The sequence below is a fragment of the Accipiter gentilis genome, chromosome 4 (assembly GCF_929443795.1).
Source record: "Accipiter gentilis chromosome 4, bAccGen1.1, whole genome shotgun sequence".
NCBI lineage: Eukaryota > Metazoa > Chordata > Aves > Accipitriformes > Accipitridae > Astur > Astur gentilis.
The window spans coordinates 13,874,475-13,892,357 of NC_064883.1; the positions used below are offsets into that span (position 1 = coordinate 13,874,475).

The following is a 17,883-nucleotide window of genomic DNA, read 5'->3' on the forward strand; positions in this document are numbered from 1 at the left end:
TAACTTTATATGGTTTTTACAAAGTGATCTTCATGACTGTCCAGCACAGCCTTCTTCTTCTCTTTCATCACAATATTAAACAATCCTACATCTCCTCTTCTTTCCTGTATGAAATTTCATAATTTCCCCCCTCCAAGCAAGAACCTTGTACTATTTACTATTAAAAAACCCCCATGCTCTATTTCCATTGAGCATGCTTCCAATTTTTGGAAAGCGAGCTACAAACATCTTCTCAAATAGTACTATTGTGAGTGATCTTCAGATCCCCAAGCAAATGCAATTGTAAGCTTAAAACTCCATCAGCAAGGAAAGATTCAGCTGGCATAAAACCAAAATAAATAGAAATACTGATTGACATCCCCATTCTGCCATGATTGTGCTAAACTCAGGAAAGAAAAAATAGTTTATACTTGATATGATGATGTCCCCGGAATTTCTTCCAACAAAAGCCAAAACTTGAGGCAAAATGCAGAAATTCCACCTATAGCAACATTTTAAAAAAGCACACAGTTTTGGTTAGAGAGCTAACCTTTATTGCAAATTACTGGCTTTTGCGGGTTTGCATCAACACTTGCGCACAGAAAATTAAACGTTACAAATTGAAGAAAATGCAAATGGTATGGCCATTTGCCAGAATTTCTGCATTTACTTCAACAGGGTAAAAAAACCCCCAAAACTCTTCATTTGAAAAGAAATTCTACCCTATCATGTTGTTTGCTACATTTTTGTTAGTTTTACAGTAACCTCGTCAAGCAGATAATATTTTCACGGATAGATAGACAGACATAGAATTATGGAGCTCAACAATCAAAACTTCCCCATATTAAATGATCAGGTCTTCAAAAGAGCACAGCTCCCATCAGAGCTCTTACAACAGTCAGTATGAATTTCAAAAGTATTCAGTAATAGGGAGGAATTTTCAAACCTCTCTGGGTAATTTAGACGCATTAGTCTCATTGAAAGTTAATGAGCCATGTGGTGCTCAGGCTTTCGGGTGCTTTGCTGAAAACACACATTATGACTGGTATCCATGGTGAAAATCGTGGGCATTTTAAAAATTTGATCTTATGCTGTTTAGGCTAAACTCTGCTCTTAGCTACAGATGTGTAGCTTCTCCTTATGGTATATTTATCTGTCCAATGAAGCAATAGGTCCCCGTGCTCTGCTCTTTTGAAAGTCTGTCAACACAGAGCATCTGAATGCAGCTGTGCAAAGAGCTGCATATCCTGGCCTCTAGCCCTTAGGACAGTCCCAATCCTCCACGCAGCTAAGCTGTGTGAAGGCCACTGCTGACAAGTTCTGCTGCATCTTGCACAGAAAGGAATAATCACATGGCTCACTGTGTTACTGAGTAACCGTAGTCACTGCACCAGGATGTTAACTCTGGTACCTAATTGTAAACAGAGAAAGAGCAAGATTCCTACGTCCTTCCCTAGTTATCTATGCATCCCATCATTCCAGATGCTAGAAGAGTAAAAGCTGCACAGAATATTTTCCTCTTTACCATAGTCTTTCTGAATTAATTTTTAAAAGATTAGTAAGGAGATGCCACTTCAGGACTAATTAAGCAAAGGTTAAATAAATTACTGAACAAGAAAGTGAGCAAGCAAGACTCATGGTTTACACTGAAAAACACATTAGGGTGTCAGGAGAGAATCATTCAGCTTTGCTGCCCATTAAATCTGATCTTAGAGTAACCGATTCAATCAGAATTATCTTCCAAGAGCATTTATATTAAAGTTGGAGAAGAGAAAGATACCTCTGCCTTTTATATTATGAGTATGGAAAATAAAATCGAGAAGCAAAACAAAGCTGTAATTAAAACCCACAACAGGTATTCCTTTCTGAAGGCTGAAAGGAATGTGAAGTCTGCTTTCATATGAATTGCTGACTTCATGCAGGTTCAGCACCACAGAGGGTTTACCAGGAGCCAGTGGCAACAAGCGTTCATAGCCTAAAGGAAAGGAAAAGAGGTTCGCCCCTCATGGCAAAGGTCAGATTTCTGCAGGCTTATAGCCTGTCCATATACATGAGTGTTCATGGGACATCTTTGTCTAGTGAGGTCCCATGAGGATGGCACAGGCTCCACAATGTCCCCTCTGCCTGGAGGATGGGCCTATAACCACCCAGATCAATTTAGGGTCATTTGACTTGTGTCGATCTGGTTGCTGTTGCTTTTACTCTCAACCTGATGAACAATCTTTGCAACCTTTGCGGGGATGTTGCTGAAGGCTGGAATTAAACAACTCTAGTATACAGACAGATTGGACGTGTAAACAGGATATTTAACAGTTGCTGTTTTCACGGATGTGGAGAGCTATCAAATATACTCCCTTGCTAACATGCAACATGTTGTACACTTCATTTATATTTGCTTATCAGAATCGCTATGTAAATGTCATAGAAATGGTTATGCTAATGATTATATTAGTATTTGTCTATTTATTCTGTAGATATCTTTTCAGAGAGTCATCATGTCCTTTGTTCAATTTTGGAACCGATGCATTGCATGCCCAAATATTTGGAATAACATATAGAAAACATCTGGATTTAATTATATTATAGTCGTCTTATGCAGACAATGGGAATTGAATTAAGGAATATTTTGAAACCCCCACAGAGATATAAAAGTATTAGCAGCTGCACGAGAACTTTACTGTTACAATGTTTGAAAATGTTTTGTTTTACAGATCAACAGTCTGACACATCATAAATATCAATCATAACATTTAAGATATATAAACATGGAAGAAAAATTAAAACTTGCATTTCAAAAACATGTAGATGAATTCACAGCATTTAGAAGATGTATAGTGTACCCTTTTGTTTAAAAAAAATGAAAATGAATATTCAATTGGCACAGAAAATGTATGTTGTACAGTGGTATTAAGCAGAGAACCACATAAAGGCTTATTGTGACTGAATAGCCTGAACAAGATTTTATAGAATCTTGTTATATTGCCACCATATTGTACAAAGAGTAATTCAGCTAGAATAAATTAGCATTTTGCTTTTCATGCTTTCATTCCTTTGAAAATATTTGGGGATATAATATGAGCTTAGAGAGTCTGCCCCAAAGTATTAGATACAGACTGGATTTTCTTTCTGAATGTATGCTGGTTCCAAATGCCACTTCTTTTCAAGTCAGTACCAGTTTTGCAGTTAGTTTTCAATCTCCCAGTGGCTAAATCACATTCAAAGGCTGTTAGCACAGTAGGGGGTCAGACTTTCTCTCTGAATGTAACTATATCACTCAACAGCAGACTCATGCAATAAGAGATCTAATGTTTTCTTTTCTTTTTTTTTTTCCCCCCTCCTCTTAGCGTCTCCCTGCATTCCTGGATACCGGTCACTGCACCAAGGACCTGAGGCAACAGCCCACATGGATTCCACCACCATCCTTCTAGCTTTCTTTATGGTGCAGAAAAAGTCAAGTCTACAGTTCACCTGCCATCAAGACAAAAGGTTCAGTTGCTAAATCCTCTGAAACATTCTGAAATGTTCCAATGAACATTTTTCTTGTATGATATTATACATTCCTATGTGTAAAAAGCACACACAAATGTGTGCATGTGTATGCGTATATGCCTACAAACCTTGACAACCAATGACACAAAATATAATATTAATCCAATTCCTTCTCTTTCCATGAATTCTCCTCAAAATGTCCTGAAAAACATTGTCTAAAGGCAGCATACCAACACTGTATGTACCATGCAAAAGAGAGAGCGCTATTAAACCCAGAGGTAATATTGAGACAAAGAAAATAATGCCACAAACGATCCATGAAATGATGGTCTGTTTAGAAACTAAATCTATCAGGACTGAAGCTTGCACTAGCTGTTAGCACTGGGAAACACCGACTCTTGATACCATGTGGTCAGTCCAACATTGTAAAGATGCAGTCAGGATCTTTGAACTTACCCATAGTATCATCCTGAGCAGGCTTTTTGGATTATGATATGTGCCTTGCTGATGGACAGCATGGTTAAAATAAAGGGTGGGAGAATTGCTGGGTAAGGGGCTCGAATAAACTACGCTAACTCACCCGTTTTACGAAGTGGAAAATCATCCTTGGCATCCTGCGCTCCTGGTAAAGTGTATTTGTACGGTGGCGAGGCCCCACTCAGGGGTGGAGAGCTTTGATCCAGTGAGGTATGGTGGGCAGCCCTGCAGCAGACACGGAGAGGTCACAAATTAGCAGTCACTGAGGTGACCAGCAGTAACTATCTACACATGTTGTACACATGTCTCAGCTGTGTTTATGTTCTCGTTTGTCTAAGTGTGCACAAACCACAGGCTCATGTAACCAATTTCACTTTTACAGTAAGTTATGGAACTCCTCGGGATTCCCAAGAACGCGCTTTTTGCACTCATTATAAAAGTCACATAGGATAACAGTCAACGTTGACCTACAGACAGGATCTGTCACCAGTTTGGGGAATTGACCATTTTAGATTGTTGCATTTTAATACGAACCAGCTGAGGCACAGCAAAAGCCATTTAAGTCTTGTTTATCACGTACAAATAGATGTACATTGATCTAGCCTCTTCTATGAAAATGCGGGGGATTTTCAGGGCAGGGGGCCTCATATAAAACTAACCAGAAATATCAAGTTGTTATTATCTGTTGGGAAAAAACCCCAAAATATTTAGTGCTCTAGGTAGATTAAACCTTGCATTTTGGTTCAGTTTGTAAGTTTTGTGAGTGCACCACTGGGCAGCACATAGCACTCATGTCAGCAGAGAAGCTCCAAGCTGAAGAGTGCTTTCTGACAACTGCTGGATGAAAGAAATAGTGTGGGTAGATCTTTCTGAACACAGAAACTGCAAACTGCAAAGAAATTGCATCATTTGGCCCAGATACAGGGTTTGGGGTTTTTTTGGTTGGTTGGTTGATTTTCCTATTTAGAGGGGGAGAGAGGGAAAGGAGGGAAACTTTCAAACTTTGTGTTTATCTAAACATAATTTTACTTGGCCTTTTACAGAGTCTTTCCCTATCTTTCCAATGTAGTGTGGTTAATAACACACCTGTCAAAAGGGGCTCTACCATGAGAGGAAGCACTACTTTCCTTAGTGTAGCAGAAGACATCTTCTGCAGAGCTCCTCGTTCTCACTCATCTGAAGTCTCAGAACTAAACTTGGATTATTAGTCCAGAAATCTTACATACTCAAGATAATTTCACACATTATTTGGGGGAAAAAAAGAAAATTAACCACCAGAAACAATGTAACTATATATTAAGTACTGTTACCACAATGCTCTGATTAGCTCAGAATGGAAACTCCAAGGGCAGGCCTTCAGTAATTCTTTTTAAAGAGAACAAGCACAAGACAGAAATCTAGTATACCATATGCATTTCTGTGTATCCTATTGAAGGCCAATTTGCACATAACATTGAAGTCTTTCAGAAACACAGCCAGAGTTCATTTTGTTGGAATGACTTATGTGTCTGTTGTAATAAGAAAGTTAAAAAGGAATTAATCAGTAAAAAAAAAAGGGGGGTTGTGATAAAAACTGTAAAATCTTAAAATGTTAATAGGCCCGTTACAGGACTCGACAAAGTCACTTGTTTCAATGGTCTAAGCAGATTCTTATCAAGGCCAAGGCATCATAAGAATATGCAGTTTTGGATACTAAAATCCATCACGGTAAGAAAAGTTAAATGACTGCTATCCTTCTCAAAATCCTTGTGAGTACTTACACCATTCAAGTAACTTCACCGGAAAGCACTATCTCTTCAAGAAGAAACAAGTTTTGTGATCAATTCAAAATCCAAGTAAATCAAACACAAAGTTATTCTAACTACAAAAATTGAAGAGACTTGGAAAAATGACAGGTATAGTTGTAAAACTTGTGATAGCATCAAGAGATGAAGCAGTTGAAATAAAAACTTTATACAAATTTCTGAAAGCATCTTGTTCTGTTTAGCTCTCGTCTCATCACTGAACACCCAAATACTCTTTAGTTCAACCAGAAATATTACACTTCTGACTTTTTGCTGACTTCTCAGTTGAACTTCTGTCTTGTTCTGGAGGCAGACTCTCAATACCCCTGCTGAAGAAGCATTCTGGGAAGTTTTAACAGATACCTTAACAAGGCAAGAAAACAGCTTAATACTGAACATACGTGTACCAGAGCTTGGGGTGGCGGCTCATGGAATGATTCTTCCCGTTTGCTGGAGAGTCTTTTGTTGCCGATTTACTCAACAGGAACTCTTGAAGTTTCTGCTTCACTTCTGTACTGGCCACTGCCCCTAAGACACAAAGAATTGAACATATCTTATTTTACTTAAAAAAATTACATTTTTAAAGAAAAAAAAACCCAACAAAACACACACAAAAAAAGCCTGAGTCTTGCTGCTGCAAGTGTTATAAACTATAAAAAATATTGTTGGAAATCCATCAAAATGAGATAACATTCAGATTAATTGTTTGTCTGTAGAAGACTGAAGTTGGCCATAATCCAGATATTCAGTGAAGTCATAAGGAGTATTTCAACAGTAGATGAGGCTATTCATCCAGGGCAGATATATCCACAGAATTTAAATTATTTCCAAATAATTCCCAAATATAAAACCAAGAATAGAACTAAAAAGATAGTGACAAAAGGTCACTTTGAGTTTGCATTAAAGAATGTTCTACCTTTTAGTAAATAGTAAATAGTGGTAGCACACCAAAACTGTCCTCTGAACACTGTCTTGGTTATGAGCAGAGTGCTGTAGAAAGAGCCAGCAGTGAGCCTTTTTATTCAAGCCACTTAAGAGCCTGTACCTGTGATGTCTGGAAGACAGACCACAGTCTGAAACATGAGTCTTAGTTGATAACTCTAGTCTTACAACACAAAACCAACAGAAAGACCAAAACACCAGGAAGACACAGTGCAGTTTGACCTCTCTTGGTGGTCAGCTCAATACAGTACAAGAAGTAGGGCATGTCAATGTCAGGTTAAACTGCCAATTCCTACTTGCAGCATGGGACATGCTTCTTTACTCACAGCCATAATACTCTATTAAAAAAGCATGAAGAAGAAAAATCTTCTCTCAGTTTTCCATAAACAGTGACCAAAAAGGGAAGAAAAAACATTTCTGTAGAGTAGCAGCACTAAGGCATACTGATACTCTAAGTATTTGGTCACCCAACCCTGACACAGCACAGCTAGCTGGTGAGCATGTCCCCCTATGACCCAGTTCCCATAAAATACCTCTACTACCCCCCAGCTTCAGACCCTAACTCCCCTTCCTGCACCTGTCTTCCCTCCTGTAGTCATTAAGTAGATCATCATCAGCAGCAAAATGCTGGGTCTGGGTCTGGGGGGGTCACAAGCGCTGCTTGGCTGGCAGCTACATACTGAACAGCCACCCAGCAAGCCATACTGAGAAGGGAACCACTGAGTTCACATCACTGCTTTTCTTTTGGTGGGAGCACTAATAAAGCCCAACTGTTTATATGGAGGCTGATTTTTCATACCACTTACAGAAACCTTTTGTTCCTGCAGTTTCTGCCACCTTCCCACTGCTAGGTCAATAAGCTGGTGATGCTTGCAGAGATTCATCATTCACCAAAGTACTGGAAGCACCGTAGACACCTTCATTTCTAAAGCCTACGATATGGTGGTACACGTACAACTGTTGAACTGATACATTTTTCCACCCAAGAAAAAAAGGCAGGAGCATAATGTACAGCTCTTTTCTGCTTCGGTCTTTGTCAGTTAATTCTTGTGGTCCTTTAGCAGGGCAAGTAACAGTATCTGCTGGTGGCAGCTTCATTTTGAATACCTTCACAATGTACTTCAACCTGATTTTTAAACTGACCTCATGAAGGAGAATTATTTGTATCTGTCTCCCTCTAGTGAGCACCAAATTCTAACAGTATCCTTTATATCTGTCATTTGCCTTTGAGATATACGTGAGCTAGAAATAACCCTTGGTTGGGCCTCATGAAATGGCATCAAGAACAAACACAAGGCAGTTTGAAGAAGTACTAGCAAAAGTGTTCAGAAGTCCCAGCCAAAGATATTCTTCAATATTTTTTCATATTTTCAATCTTGAAACAATGCTCAAATTAGTTAATCAGCAAGTAATTTGATTTTTTGCTGTTCTGTGGTGCTTTCTGTATTGGGAAATAAACTCTTCAGAATGAAGTTCTCAAGCGAAGCTTTAGGCTTTCAAATTCCCTCTTTTTTTATAAAAAGAGGTAGATTCTTGAGAGACGTATACACAGGTCTGTCAAAGTGTGCTTTCCTACAGTCCTCCAAGTCTGCACACAAACCAGAAATGTGTTTCTGTGGGTGCAGCAGGTGGCCCTGCCTTTCTGCAAGCACAGCCTCAACTTCTCTAGTTGTGTATTTCACACAGTAATAGGCTTGCTTCGGGTTCCTGTTCATCGTCCATTTTGGCTGGGAGAAAGCAAAGGGGAATAGATCAATTTCTTATTAGGATTCATGGTACAATGGCTCTTACTTTCTCGGCCTCTTTCTTTGCCTCGGAGGGGAGGAAGCTGTTGTTCCCTGCGATGCCTCTCCAGTTCCTGCTCTTGTCTCTGCTGCTCCAGTTTCTGCTCTTTTTCAAGGAGTTCTTGCTGTTGTTTAATGGCTAGGAGTTCCTGTTGTAACTTGCACAGAACAAAAAGACATGAGAAAGTGCAGTTTGCACTGTTTTCTAGGTCAGTCCTGGCTAAAACAACCCTCTTGAATAACTGAGTATCAGTGCTTGCTTCTGTGCTTACACTTCTTTTCATCTCTAAACTGACTTTCCCCAGTCTTTTAAGCGGGATAGTGCATTATTGGCTGTCACTAAAATGAATTTTAATGTCAGCTAGCAGCCTGCTGCTCTGGTTTCACTTCTTTCTCTTTTGGCAAAGAAGCCTGGAAACTGCACAGGGTTCTTTGCCAGTGCATCACCCAACTCTGGCTGCTGTGCTCTGCTGTGTTTGTCAGCTCCATCGAGCAGAAGCTTAGCACAGTAGCATAATGGCAAGTAGCTCAGAAGGAAAAAAAATGAAAAGAAAGGCAAGATCATAAATTCATGGTCAAAATCCATTATAGCAATCCAACCATAGTGCATGTAACCCCATATATAATTTTCTTTTTACGTAATATGAGGCAGTTCAGAGAAGAGTGAAAACACAACACTTTCAGAGCCTGCCTCCATTTTACAAATGCAAATATTATGCACTTGCTTATCAGTTTGGTTTGTGGGCACAAACTCAAATAGTAGCCCCCCAAAGCAGTCTTTTAATATACTCAAAACTGCACATACAGAAAAGAAAAGACAGCCATATTGAAGTCTGGCTGAAAAATCCAGCTTTGTAAAATAGGTAGTTTGATTTTCTGTGGATGTGGTGGCTTCATGAGCTTGATGATTCTCATAGTACTGCCTTGGTCTGTTGTGAGCAACTCGCTGGTCGGTGCTAGCAGTTTTGCTTGAAAAGGCTTTTATCACCCAAATACAGAGAAATAAGCACTCAAACACCATCTGCCAGTCACAGTGAACCTTTCAGGCACGTTCCCTTTTCATGTCGCCCTAAGCATATTCGGTTTGCAGATAAAGTGAGGGATAAATGAAAAATGTTGCTACCTTTATGTGCTCCTGAAGCTGGGCCTGATGCTGGCGGGTCAGGTTTTCATGCTGCTTCTGAAACTCTGCAATCAGCAGTTGTTTCTGAATTTGCTGCTGCTGCTGGATCAGAAGTAGTTCCTGCTGTAGCTGCTTTTCACGCATAATTGGGTCCACCATGGGAACCATCATCCTGAGATCAGTTCGCAAGTCTAATGGTGAGATAGGCTCTAATCCCACGGGAACCTCCGACTTTACATCCACTGTGGGAAGAAAACAACAAAATGTATATAAATTAAATATAACTGGAGAAGGAAAATAGAGATCATTCCTGCTGGGGAAAAGACCAATTTCACTCAAAGACTGCTTCAATGTACAGACCTAACAAAACACTAATGCATTTTACGCTGTATGCAAACTTCAGGCATTCCTACTAGCAATTGGAGATTTTACAACTTATTTTATCACTTACTTTCCATTCTCTGCAAAAATGCTCCCAGATTAATATTCTGCAAGCAACCCAGTTCTAAAACCTAATGTCACAGCCTAATGGAGCAACATTTAGTGAGAATATCCTAGGCACTATCAATGCTTCACAATAAACACTCAGGGCACTTCTTCAGTGTAAGATGAAGGCCGTCCAGTTCTCACTGCATTGCAAGAGATTTTCCAAAGCAGCGTGTAGATTTTCTGAGGATGCTGTTACACATGAACAGCTACCTAATGCTATATAGCTACTGCATGTAAATACACCTGGCAAACACATAGGAATAACACATATGAAATTATAGGAAAATAAGTTGACCCAGAAACTGAGAAGTTTTAATATAGCTTTTTGAAAAGTGTCCACCATGCTTGGATTGGATTAGACATAACATACTATGTATGGCTTGTAAAAAAATGAAAACATCTTGAATTATTCCTATTTGTTGCAGCAATGGTATATATTGTTAATCTAGCCCTAAAGTACTTAATGAAAAATTATGCGTTTTTCTATCTCCTTATTTAAATTGAAGGGACTAAAAAGCAGCAGAAGAGAGAGGTTTGATGAATTTCACTACAATACTTGTAAAGCTCAGTGAAGAGACAGAGTGTAACTTTATCTATTTCAAAAGAACAAAAAACTAGCTAACAGCTGAGGGTCTCTGCTAAAGCTCAGCAGTTCTGATTCCATCCACGAGAGGACAGTGGAACACAAACACATTCGCTCCCATTCCTACTGCTCCACTATCTTCACTGGAAAATAAGATTATTAACTGAAAACAAACATGCTGTCGGAAATGACTAGGGAACAAGATTTTAAGCATATTTTCTCCTTTGCTCTGCTACAGCTGTATTTTTTTTCAAGGAGAAAACCAAAATGATACAGAAATATTCTAGCAAGCAGGAGCAGTAAAATTGAAGCAGCAAAAATTGAAACTGCAGCAAATGGAGAGAACTTAATTGCAACTGTACGATCAAATCTACTAGTAAAAAGTTTTATACAAATAAGAGACGAGGCACCAAATCTCTTCTACTGATCATGTTCTTTTTTTCTCAAAATTCTGGAAACATACAATTTCCTGGGCTGTTTTTTTTTTTTAAATCCTAGTAACTGTGATGGTAAAACCTCAAAGCATAATTTGCCTTCTTAACCTGCTACCCCAACAGAACGACTGTGTCTTATGTGCTTACTTTTGTTCTGAGACTAATCACTAAATTATAAAAAATCACCTTTAACTTACAAAAACTACTCTTGATTATAAATAATTGCCACAGACCAAGAGAAACGGACAGGCAAACCCCCAGCCTTTCATCCCATTTATTCAGCAGCAATCCACATTCCATTTGTCTAGACTAAATATAGCCGCGTTTATACAAGAAATCAATAGTGCTTGCAGCGAGCAGAGCAAAGACATGAATATTTCATCAAACTTGGACAGAAACGGCAATCAGCAAACTGACAGCAAACCGTGTGGGCTGACTGGCCCTCCAGATAAGTCTCCGGTACTTGGACAATGGCTCATTGCCTGCAAGTCACAATCTTATCATCGGCGCTTTTCTATTTTTAACATTAATTGCATTGTAGGTGACAAAGGCTTATCATGTTTAAAGTGGAGAGATGGATTTTCTTACATCTTCTGTGACAGGATAATAAGCCTTACTAGGAGGAATAATAGTAACTGGAGCTTGGCAAACCCTGCAGGGTCTGGTTTGCAATAGTGTTTGCAAACTGAACCCCGCAGTTTATTTTGCAGATATTGGCTACAAATCAACCCCTACAGGTCTGCATGGCGATTCAGGCTGATTATACTTCCTACCTCTGACAAGCATCCCGCTTCCTCATTTTCAGAGCACTTCTCGTGAGGGGAGGCCTCCAGATTTTTCTAACGATGGAAATTTCCTTCTACTATTAGTAAAACGTACAGCTGAAATCAGGCTCAGTTTGATAAGATACACATTTTCAAGAATTTTCACACAGTCAAATAATAAATCTAGTGCTGGAATATCTACTTCATCAAGTTCAACTTTACCTCATTTCTTAATGTGGGGGAAAATAAACATTAAGGTAGTTCTAGATGCTTGAATACATAGAAATCAATACATAATCTTTCATGTTATTTAAATGCCAATTTTTACTGACAAATAAGACAAGCATTTATTTCCTGGCATAAATATTGCTAACAGTAAGGTTACCGCCAATACTACTAGTAACTGCTGACATAGTGAATACTAACTTTTGAGGGTAATTGCTGTCTTAAAACTGTAATAGCTAATAGTTAGCTGGATAATAGTCAGCCTAATCAATGAAGTTATTTTAAACAAGTAACTATAAAATCACCAATCAAACTGAATGGTTTGCTACTGTCTATTAGGCAGTCCTAATGCCACAGGCCATTTACATTCTCCTCACTTGTTACCAGCTGACAAGAAAGAGACAAAGCAGCCCCGTGGAGCTACATCAGTGTGAAAAATGTGTAATGGAGCAGAGAATCAAGATGAGTGTCTTTAAAAGCTTTGACTTTTAGTGGAAGCATTTTCCGCCCGCCACCCCAACGCAACTTTAAGTCTCGAAAGAGCAAAGGTGGTGCAGGATGTTTATTCTCATTGGGGCTTTTTATGTTTTTTTCACCCCCTCTACACAAGGATGTACGTATTTTTCAGGTCGAAAAGGTACATCCTAATCAGTGCCCTCAACTTCCAAACATCACAAGAAGTAATGGGATACAGGACTTCAACAACAGGATTCATCGAGATATTAGCCAAAGAAGGAAAAGGATGGATAATGTAAGAAAATACTAATCAGAGCTTGATAAAGGCTAACTTCACTTTAAGGAGCCTTGTTTTGCAGGATTTCCCGTATCACCAATGGAACGATGTTGTAGCAGGCACGATTCAGAGTAGGACCCTGCCTGCACTCTCTCCACCGCGGTCTGCAGCAGATCCTTCCTAACAGCTCTGTCGACTACAGAACAAGCCTGGGATTCCTCTCTAAGGTTAAATAAAGACAAACTCTCTGAGCTCATGTCAGCTGCGGTGAACACAACAGTAGGCTGCAGAATATTAACTAAAAACGTTACTGAAAGCTCGGTGATTCCAGGAAATATGCCAAAATCTGAGTAGAAAAATATTTAATTTTCAGCTACAACACACTGCAAAAGGCGTATGTATTTATTTTTCCTAAAAATACCCAATTGCCTTTATCTTGAAACATAACAACAAAAATAGTCTCAGAAGAGCGTCTGTATCAATTATATTGCATAGATGGCACTTCCCACAGTGCTTCTGACATTCTGCGGAAAGAAAATAAGATACTTGCAAAACAGCATGCTTGTTCTTGTTGAATAGATTGAGATGCTTGGAGCATATGTAAAAAAAGGTAAAAGAGCTTGTTTTAACCCCGAGGCTTTGCTTTTTGAAACCATTCCTTAAAATGGGAATCACTGAAAAACTGTAAGTCTTTCACTGAGAGATGGCATTTCAAGCTTTGTTTCCTGTGACTAGTTTCAATTTCTGGTGTATTAGAATACACAATCTTCAGAATCACAAGTGCTAAGGGAAAGTATCAGAAAATAAAACAGCCCACTTGCTTACTATCATCTCCCAAGAAGGGCATTCTTCTTTTTTTTTGTTTATAGTTACCTTTCTTGGCAGACATTCATGCCATCTTTAAAAACAGGAACTTAAACAAGGTATGCTGCCATCAGCTGAACAGTCACCATTCTTTATCTGAGATGCAATGAAGAAGAATTCTAGTAGACTGGCTTCCCAGAACATCTCATCTAGTACATTTATGATTCCTACTATCAGAGGAACCATGTGAATTTGCTGGGACTGCAGGGATTCAAGCCAACCCCTTCCCAAAGGAATTTCTTGGTTACACTGTTGGGCTGGGACAGTAAGAAAGGCTGGAGAGAGGAACAGGGCATGAAGTGGGTGAGGACCTTTCTCCTGCCTTGGTCATCCAAGGCAGCCTTTTACTGGAGAAGCAGTTAAGGTTTATGAAGTGAGCAAGGAGGACTACAAAAGTTGGAATGCTAAATGAAGATTACACGTGACAAGAAACAAATGACAAGCTCCTCCAACTATCAACTTCAGTATTAGGCAGTAAAAGCATATTCCTGAAAACACATCAAAACAAGTAAAATCTAGAAGAATCGTTCTGCCAAAACAAGTGGCTACACCTTACCCCAGACATCAATTTGGTGAAGTATGACAAAGAAAAGAGAGAATGGGAGAGCTGTTTATACCAGTGGTACTCTTTTGAACTCTGCTCTACAAAACAGGACCCACCTGAAGTTATTATTAACTTGTACAGTACTTTTCATAGTTTTCATATGCTTTTCATAAAATGAAAACAAACCAGAACAGTTTTGCACATTTTAGTGAAAAAGAAACTGCCTCTATTTGGCCTCTTCATTCAAAGAAAGTGAAAAAACTTCCCTTTTACAGGATTAGCCATCAGTCAATCATGACATAATCAGAGCACTCAGGAATTTACAGGAAAAGAGCTCTAAATGGTGGAAGGAGTGGAAGATCCCTCCCCACCCCAATAAAGATAATACTTTAAATTTATGCTCCAGTTTAAACCTTGAATTCTCCAGATTTATGTGCCACCTCATTCAGGACTTGAAAAGCCTGATACCTGAAAAGCCATAACAGTGTCTTTGAACACAGATTGAAAAAAATGAAATACCGTAGGAGGCTGAAAGTTGCAGGAATAAGGAACAGAGGATAGGAGGGAAACTTTGGCAGGCAGGTGAGACACAAAGTAACTGGCAGGAGACGGGGCAGAAAAGGACCGGCCAAGCAATAAGACATGAGCTGCTGACCAGAGATAGAGTGCAGGAAAAGGAGTTAAAATTTCCGAGCTTTCTGTGCTGAGAAGCAGCATTACAGGAGCATTGCTCACTCTGTAATCTAAGAGCAGCCCTGGCACACTGATAAGGTGGTAGTGAGGCCACAGTGTAAATAAAGAGCTAATAGAGGAGCAATGTGTCCGTTGTGAGGATGCTGGGAAATTAAGTGAGCAACGTGGTTTTGAATAGCCGTGACTAAAGAGGACGAAGTCTGGCATGAAAACTACTACAGCAATTGTTCAATGTTCAAACTTGCAGAAAAATCTCATAATCTGGAGCCCATTCCCCAGAGGAGAGGTGGCGTGCGGCTTTCTGGGGGAAGCTGTGCCATGGCGAGACCTGTGCAGCAGACTGCAGGAGCAAGAAGACAAAATTTTAAGAATAACTAGTGACATCAGAAGTACAAGTCAGATGATCAATAAACTGTGAAAGGTTAGGTTACCTCCCATTGGATGATTTATCATCCCAGCTCTGGTGGCTAAAGCTTGTACCTCAATTCTCAGCTGGCATAATCTGTCATTCCTCTGTTAACTTCAATATAGGCAAAGCTTCTTTATGCCACCTGAGAAGCTTGATACAGAATCTCTCATGAGTATAGGGCTGAAAGAAGACAGCCTTGAGAGCATCTCATTTTAATATGGGGACAAAACCATCCAGATTTAGGATGACACTTGTAAAACTTTTTTACAATATTCAAAATCAGCAGAATTTTTTCTCCACTCTCACAATTACGCTAAAGGATGCATCCAAGCTGAAAAAAGTGTCACTTAGATTTCACTGAATGTTATTAAATGTTTTTGATTAGTTATATATCCTCAATCGTACTCTGGATTTTGGTTGTCACAGGCAAGGAAAGCAGAAAGAAGACAGCAACTGCAAATGGAAGATTTTTTTCAAAGGCAACATGATGACTTTTTATGGCAGTTAAGTACTCGACTGCAATTTGTACTTTTAAAACTTCCTCACTTGGAAAGGAAAAGGACAAGAAATTAGGACACATTTCAGAGCAGAAAAAATACTTTCCAGTTATTTTCTTGGATTATCCTTCAAGAGTCACTAATTATTTTAAACAGTACTATCACTGAATCAGAAGTATAACTGAACTGACAAACCTGATGAGGCACTCAGTTGAGTTTATAGTATTAAGGAGAAGTGTAATAAATTAGACTAGAAATTTATTCCCCTTTGTTCTATAAAAGGGATCTTATCATGATTATACCTTTTCCCTGTTTCTTTTAAGTGTTTGCATACATGTCATAATGAGAAGTAAAATAAATGCAAACAGCGATCTGGGCTTTGATTTACCATTCTCTTATTTCCCCAGGGCTTGGAAAGGAAGCTCAAACAACCACAAACTTCTAAAATATCAGTGAGAGACCTTGAAATACCAACACTGAAGTTACAGCTAGCTGGCTTTTGTAAAAAATCAAAGGCTTTATTATATTGATTTACTAAAATCAGATTTCTTCTCTGCAGCTAGGCTTTTGAATCAAACAGTCATAACAAACACAAACATAAATGCCATCTAATTTGTTATAGCCAGGAAGTTTTTAAATGTTACAGTGTTCGCTGTTTCTTCTCTACTGAGTACACGAGCGAAAGTTCCACTTACGAGCCTGCCAGAGTTCATTCAAATTTCAGGCCAACTACTTCTGTCGCACAAATAAAGGCAAATGCACCCAGTAAATCACATCAGAATGTGAAATGCTTTTAAACTCAAACCTGGGATCATCTTTTATCAAGAAATCCAAGCTGAGCTATATTTGGGTTTCTGAGTTACTTTATATTTCAGCTAGGAGAACTCTTACATACACATTCTCTACACCCATCAGCACACAGCCATATCTTCACTTTTTGGAAAATGCCTTTTTGATATAAGGAATCTGAATATCCTAAATTCTAGATGCTACTGTTGCAGGCAAAATAAAAACATGTCAAAGATAAATGCACATATGGCTAAAAATGTAGAATTTCCACGTAACTTTCTTTGCAGTTCCAAAGTCTATGACATTCTGGTGATTCTACTAAACAATGATAATATATCAGTGTTAATTATGCTGTTGATACATGGTATCAGGTTAGCCTGTTTGACCATAATGTGCCCACCTCATAGCATGCATGCACAAGAAATGACAGGGAAGAATGTAAAGTAGCATTCTTTTGGCTGTGTATCTTCTGTGCATGGATCAGTACCACTGTCAGTGAGATCATACTGAAGATGCCAAGTAAGGTTTGATTTGGCGGCAGCACCACTTAGCGGTTGCAGAACTAAGTAGGTATAATGTCTTCAAATCAGTAGGTGCCAGCTTATCGCTATCTGCTGGTCACTTCATTAAAGCCTTTACAATTAATTAATTAAAATGAAAGCGTATGTGATATAAATCTGTGTGCGTGCACTTGCAAACATACATAATTCTTGTATCATATCCTGAAATGCTAAGAAAAAAAGCAAAGAGCAGACATGATACAACGGATTCCCCTCACCTCCCTTTTAAAAACAGGTATGATGATAGATGCTACAGACACATGAGAAAGGCAATATGCTTTTAATTATGTCAGTATTATTATACATCAAAAGACAGTGCACAAAGTCCCCCAGGTTGCTAAGGATGACTGAAAGGGCACCATGAGGCATTCTGGAGACCCGCTACAGTCTTTGCCTCATCCCCTATCCAGAGACAATATGAGACTGCTACAAGTGGTACCAAATACATCCAGAACATATGACTTTCACTTACTTTTCTTTCATCTCTTCTCCACCTGTGAATGCTGCAGGCACGTTGGTGGCAATGTCGAGTTTACACCTGCTGAATAATTTCCAGCAGTGCAGATACCACTATTCTAATCCCAAGTGGATGACATAGAGAAAGAGGAGAGGGGGAAAAAAGCTTTTCTTTGAAGTGAGGATATCAAAGGTAGACAGCCACCATTTGGGCATGCCAGCAGGTATATCCTGAAGTATCATAGGGCAGCATGCTCCAGGCAAT

The 17,883-nt window shown here is 39.1% G+C and overlaps 1 protein-coding gene across 18 annotated transcripts in view; it reads right to left on the reverse strand.

Annotated features, from left to right (window-relative positions):
- Positions 1-17,883, reverse strand: part of HDAC9 (histone deacetylase 9) — a 491,400-nt gene that overhangs the window by 219,350 nt on the left and 254,167 nt on the right. For 11 of the 18 annotated variants that reach the window (XR_007505862.1, XM_049799085.1, XM_049799083.1 and 8 more), the window contains 4 exons: positions 9,579-9,820; positions 8,463-8,613; positions 6,131-6,257; positions 4,049-4,170 (listed from right to left, as the gene is read on the reverse strand). Coding sequence is in view for 17 of the 18 variants with exons in the window: in XM_049799085.1 (XP_049655042.1) it covers positions 4,049-4,170; positions 6,131-6,257; positions 8,463-8,613; positions 9,579-9,820 (642 nt within the window). In the remaining variant the exon portion in view is untranslated. The remainder of the gene's footprint in view (positions 1-4,048; positions 4,171-6,130; positions 6,258-8,462; positions 8,614-9,578; positions 9,821-17,883) is intronic. The other 7 variants (XM_049799072.1, XM_049799084.1, XM_049799076.1 and 4 more) reach the window with 3 other exon arrangements.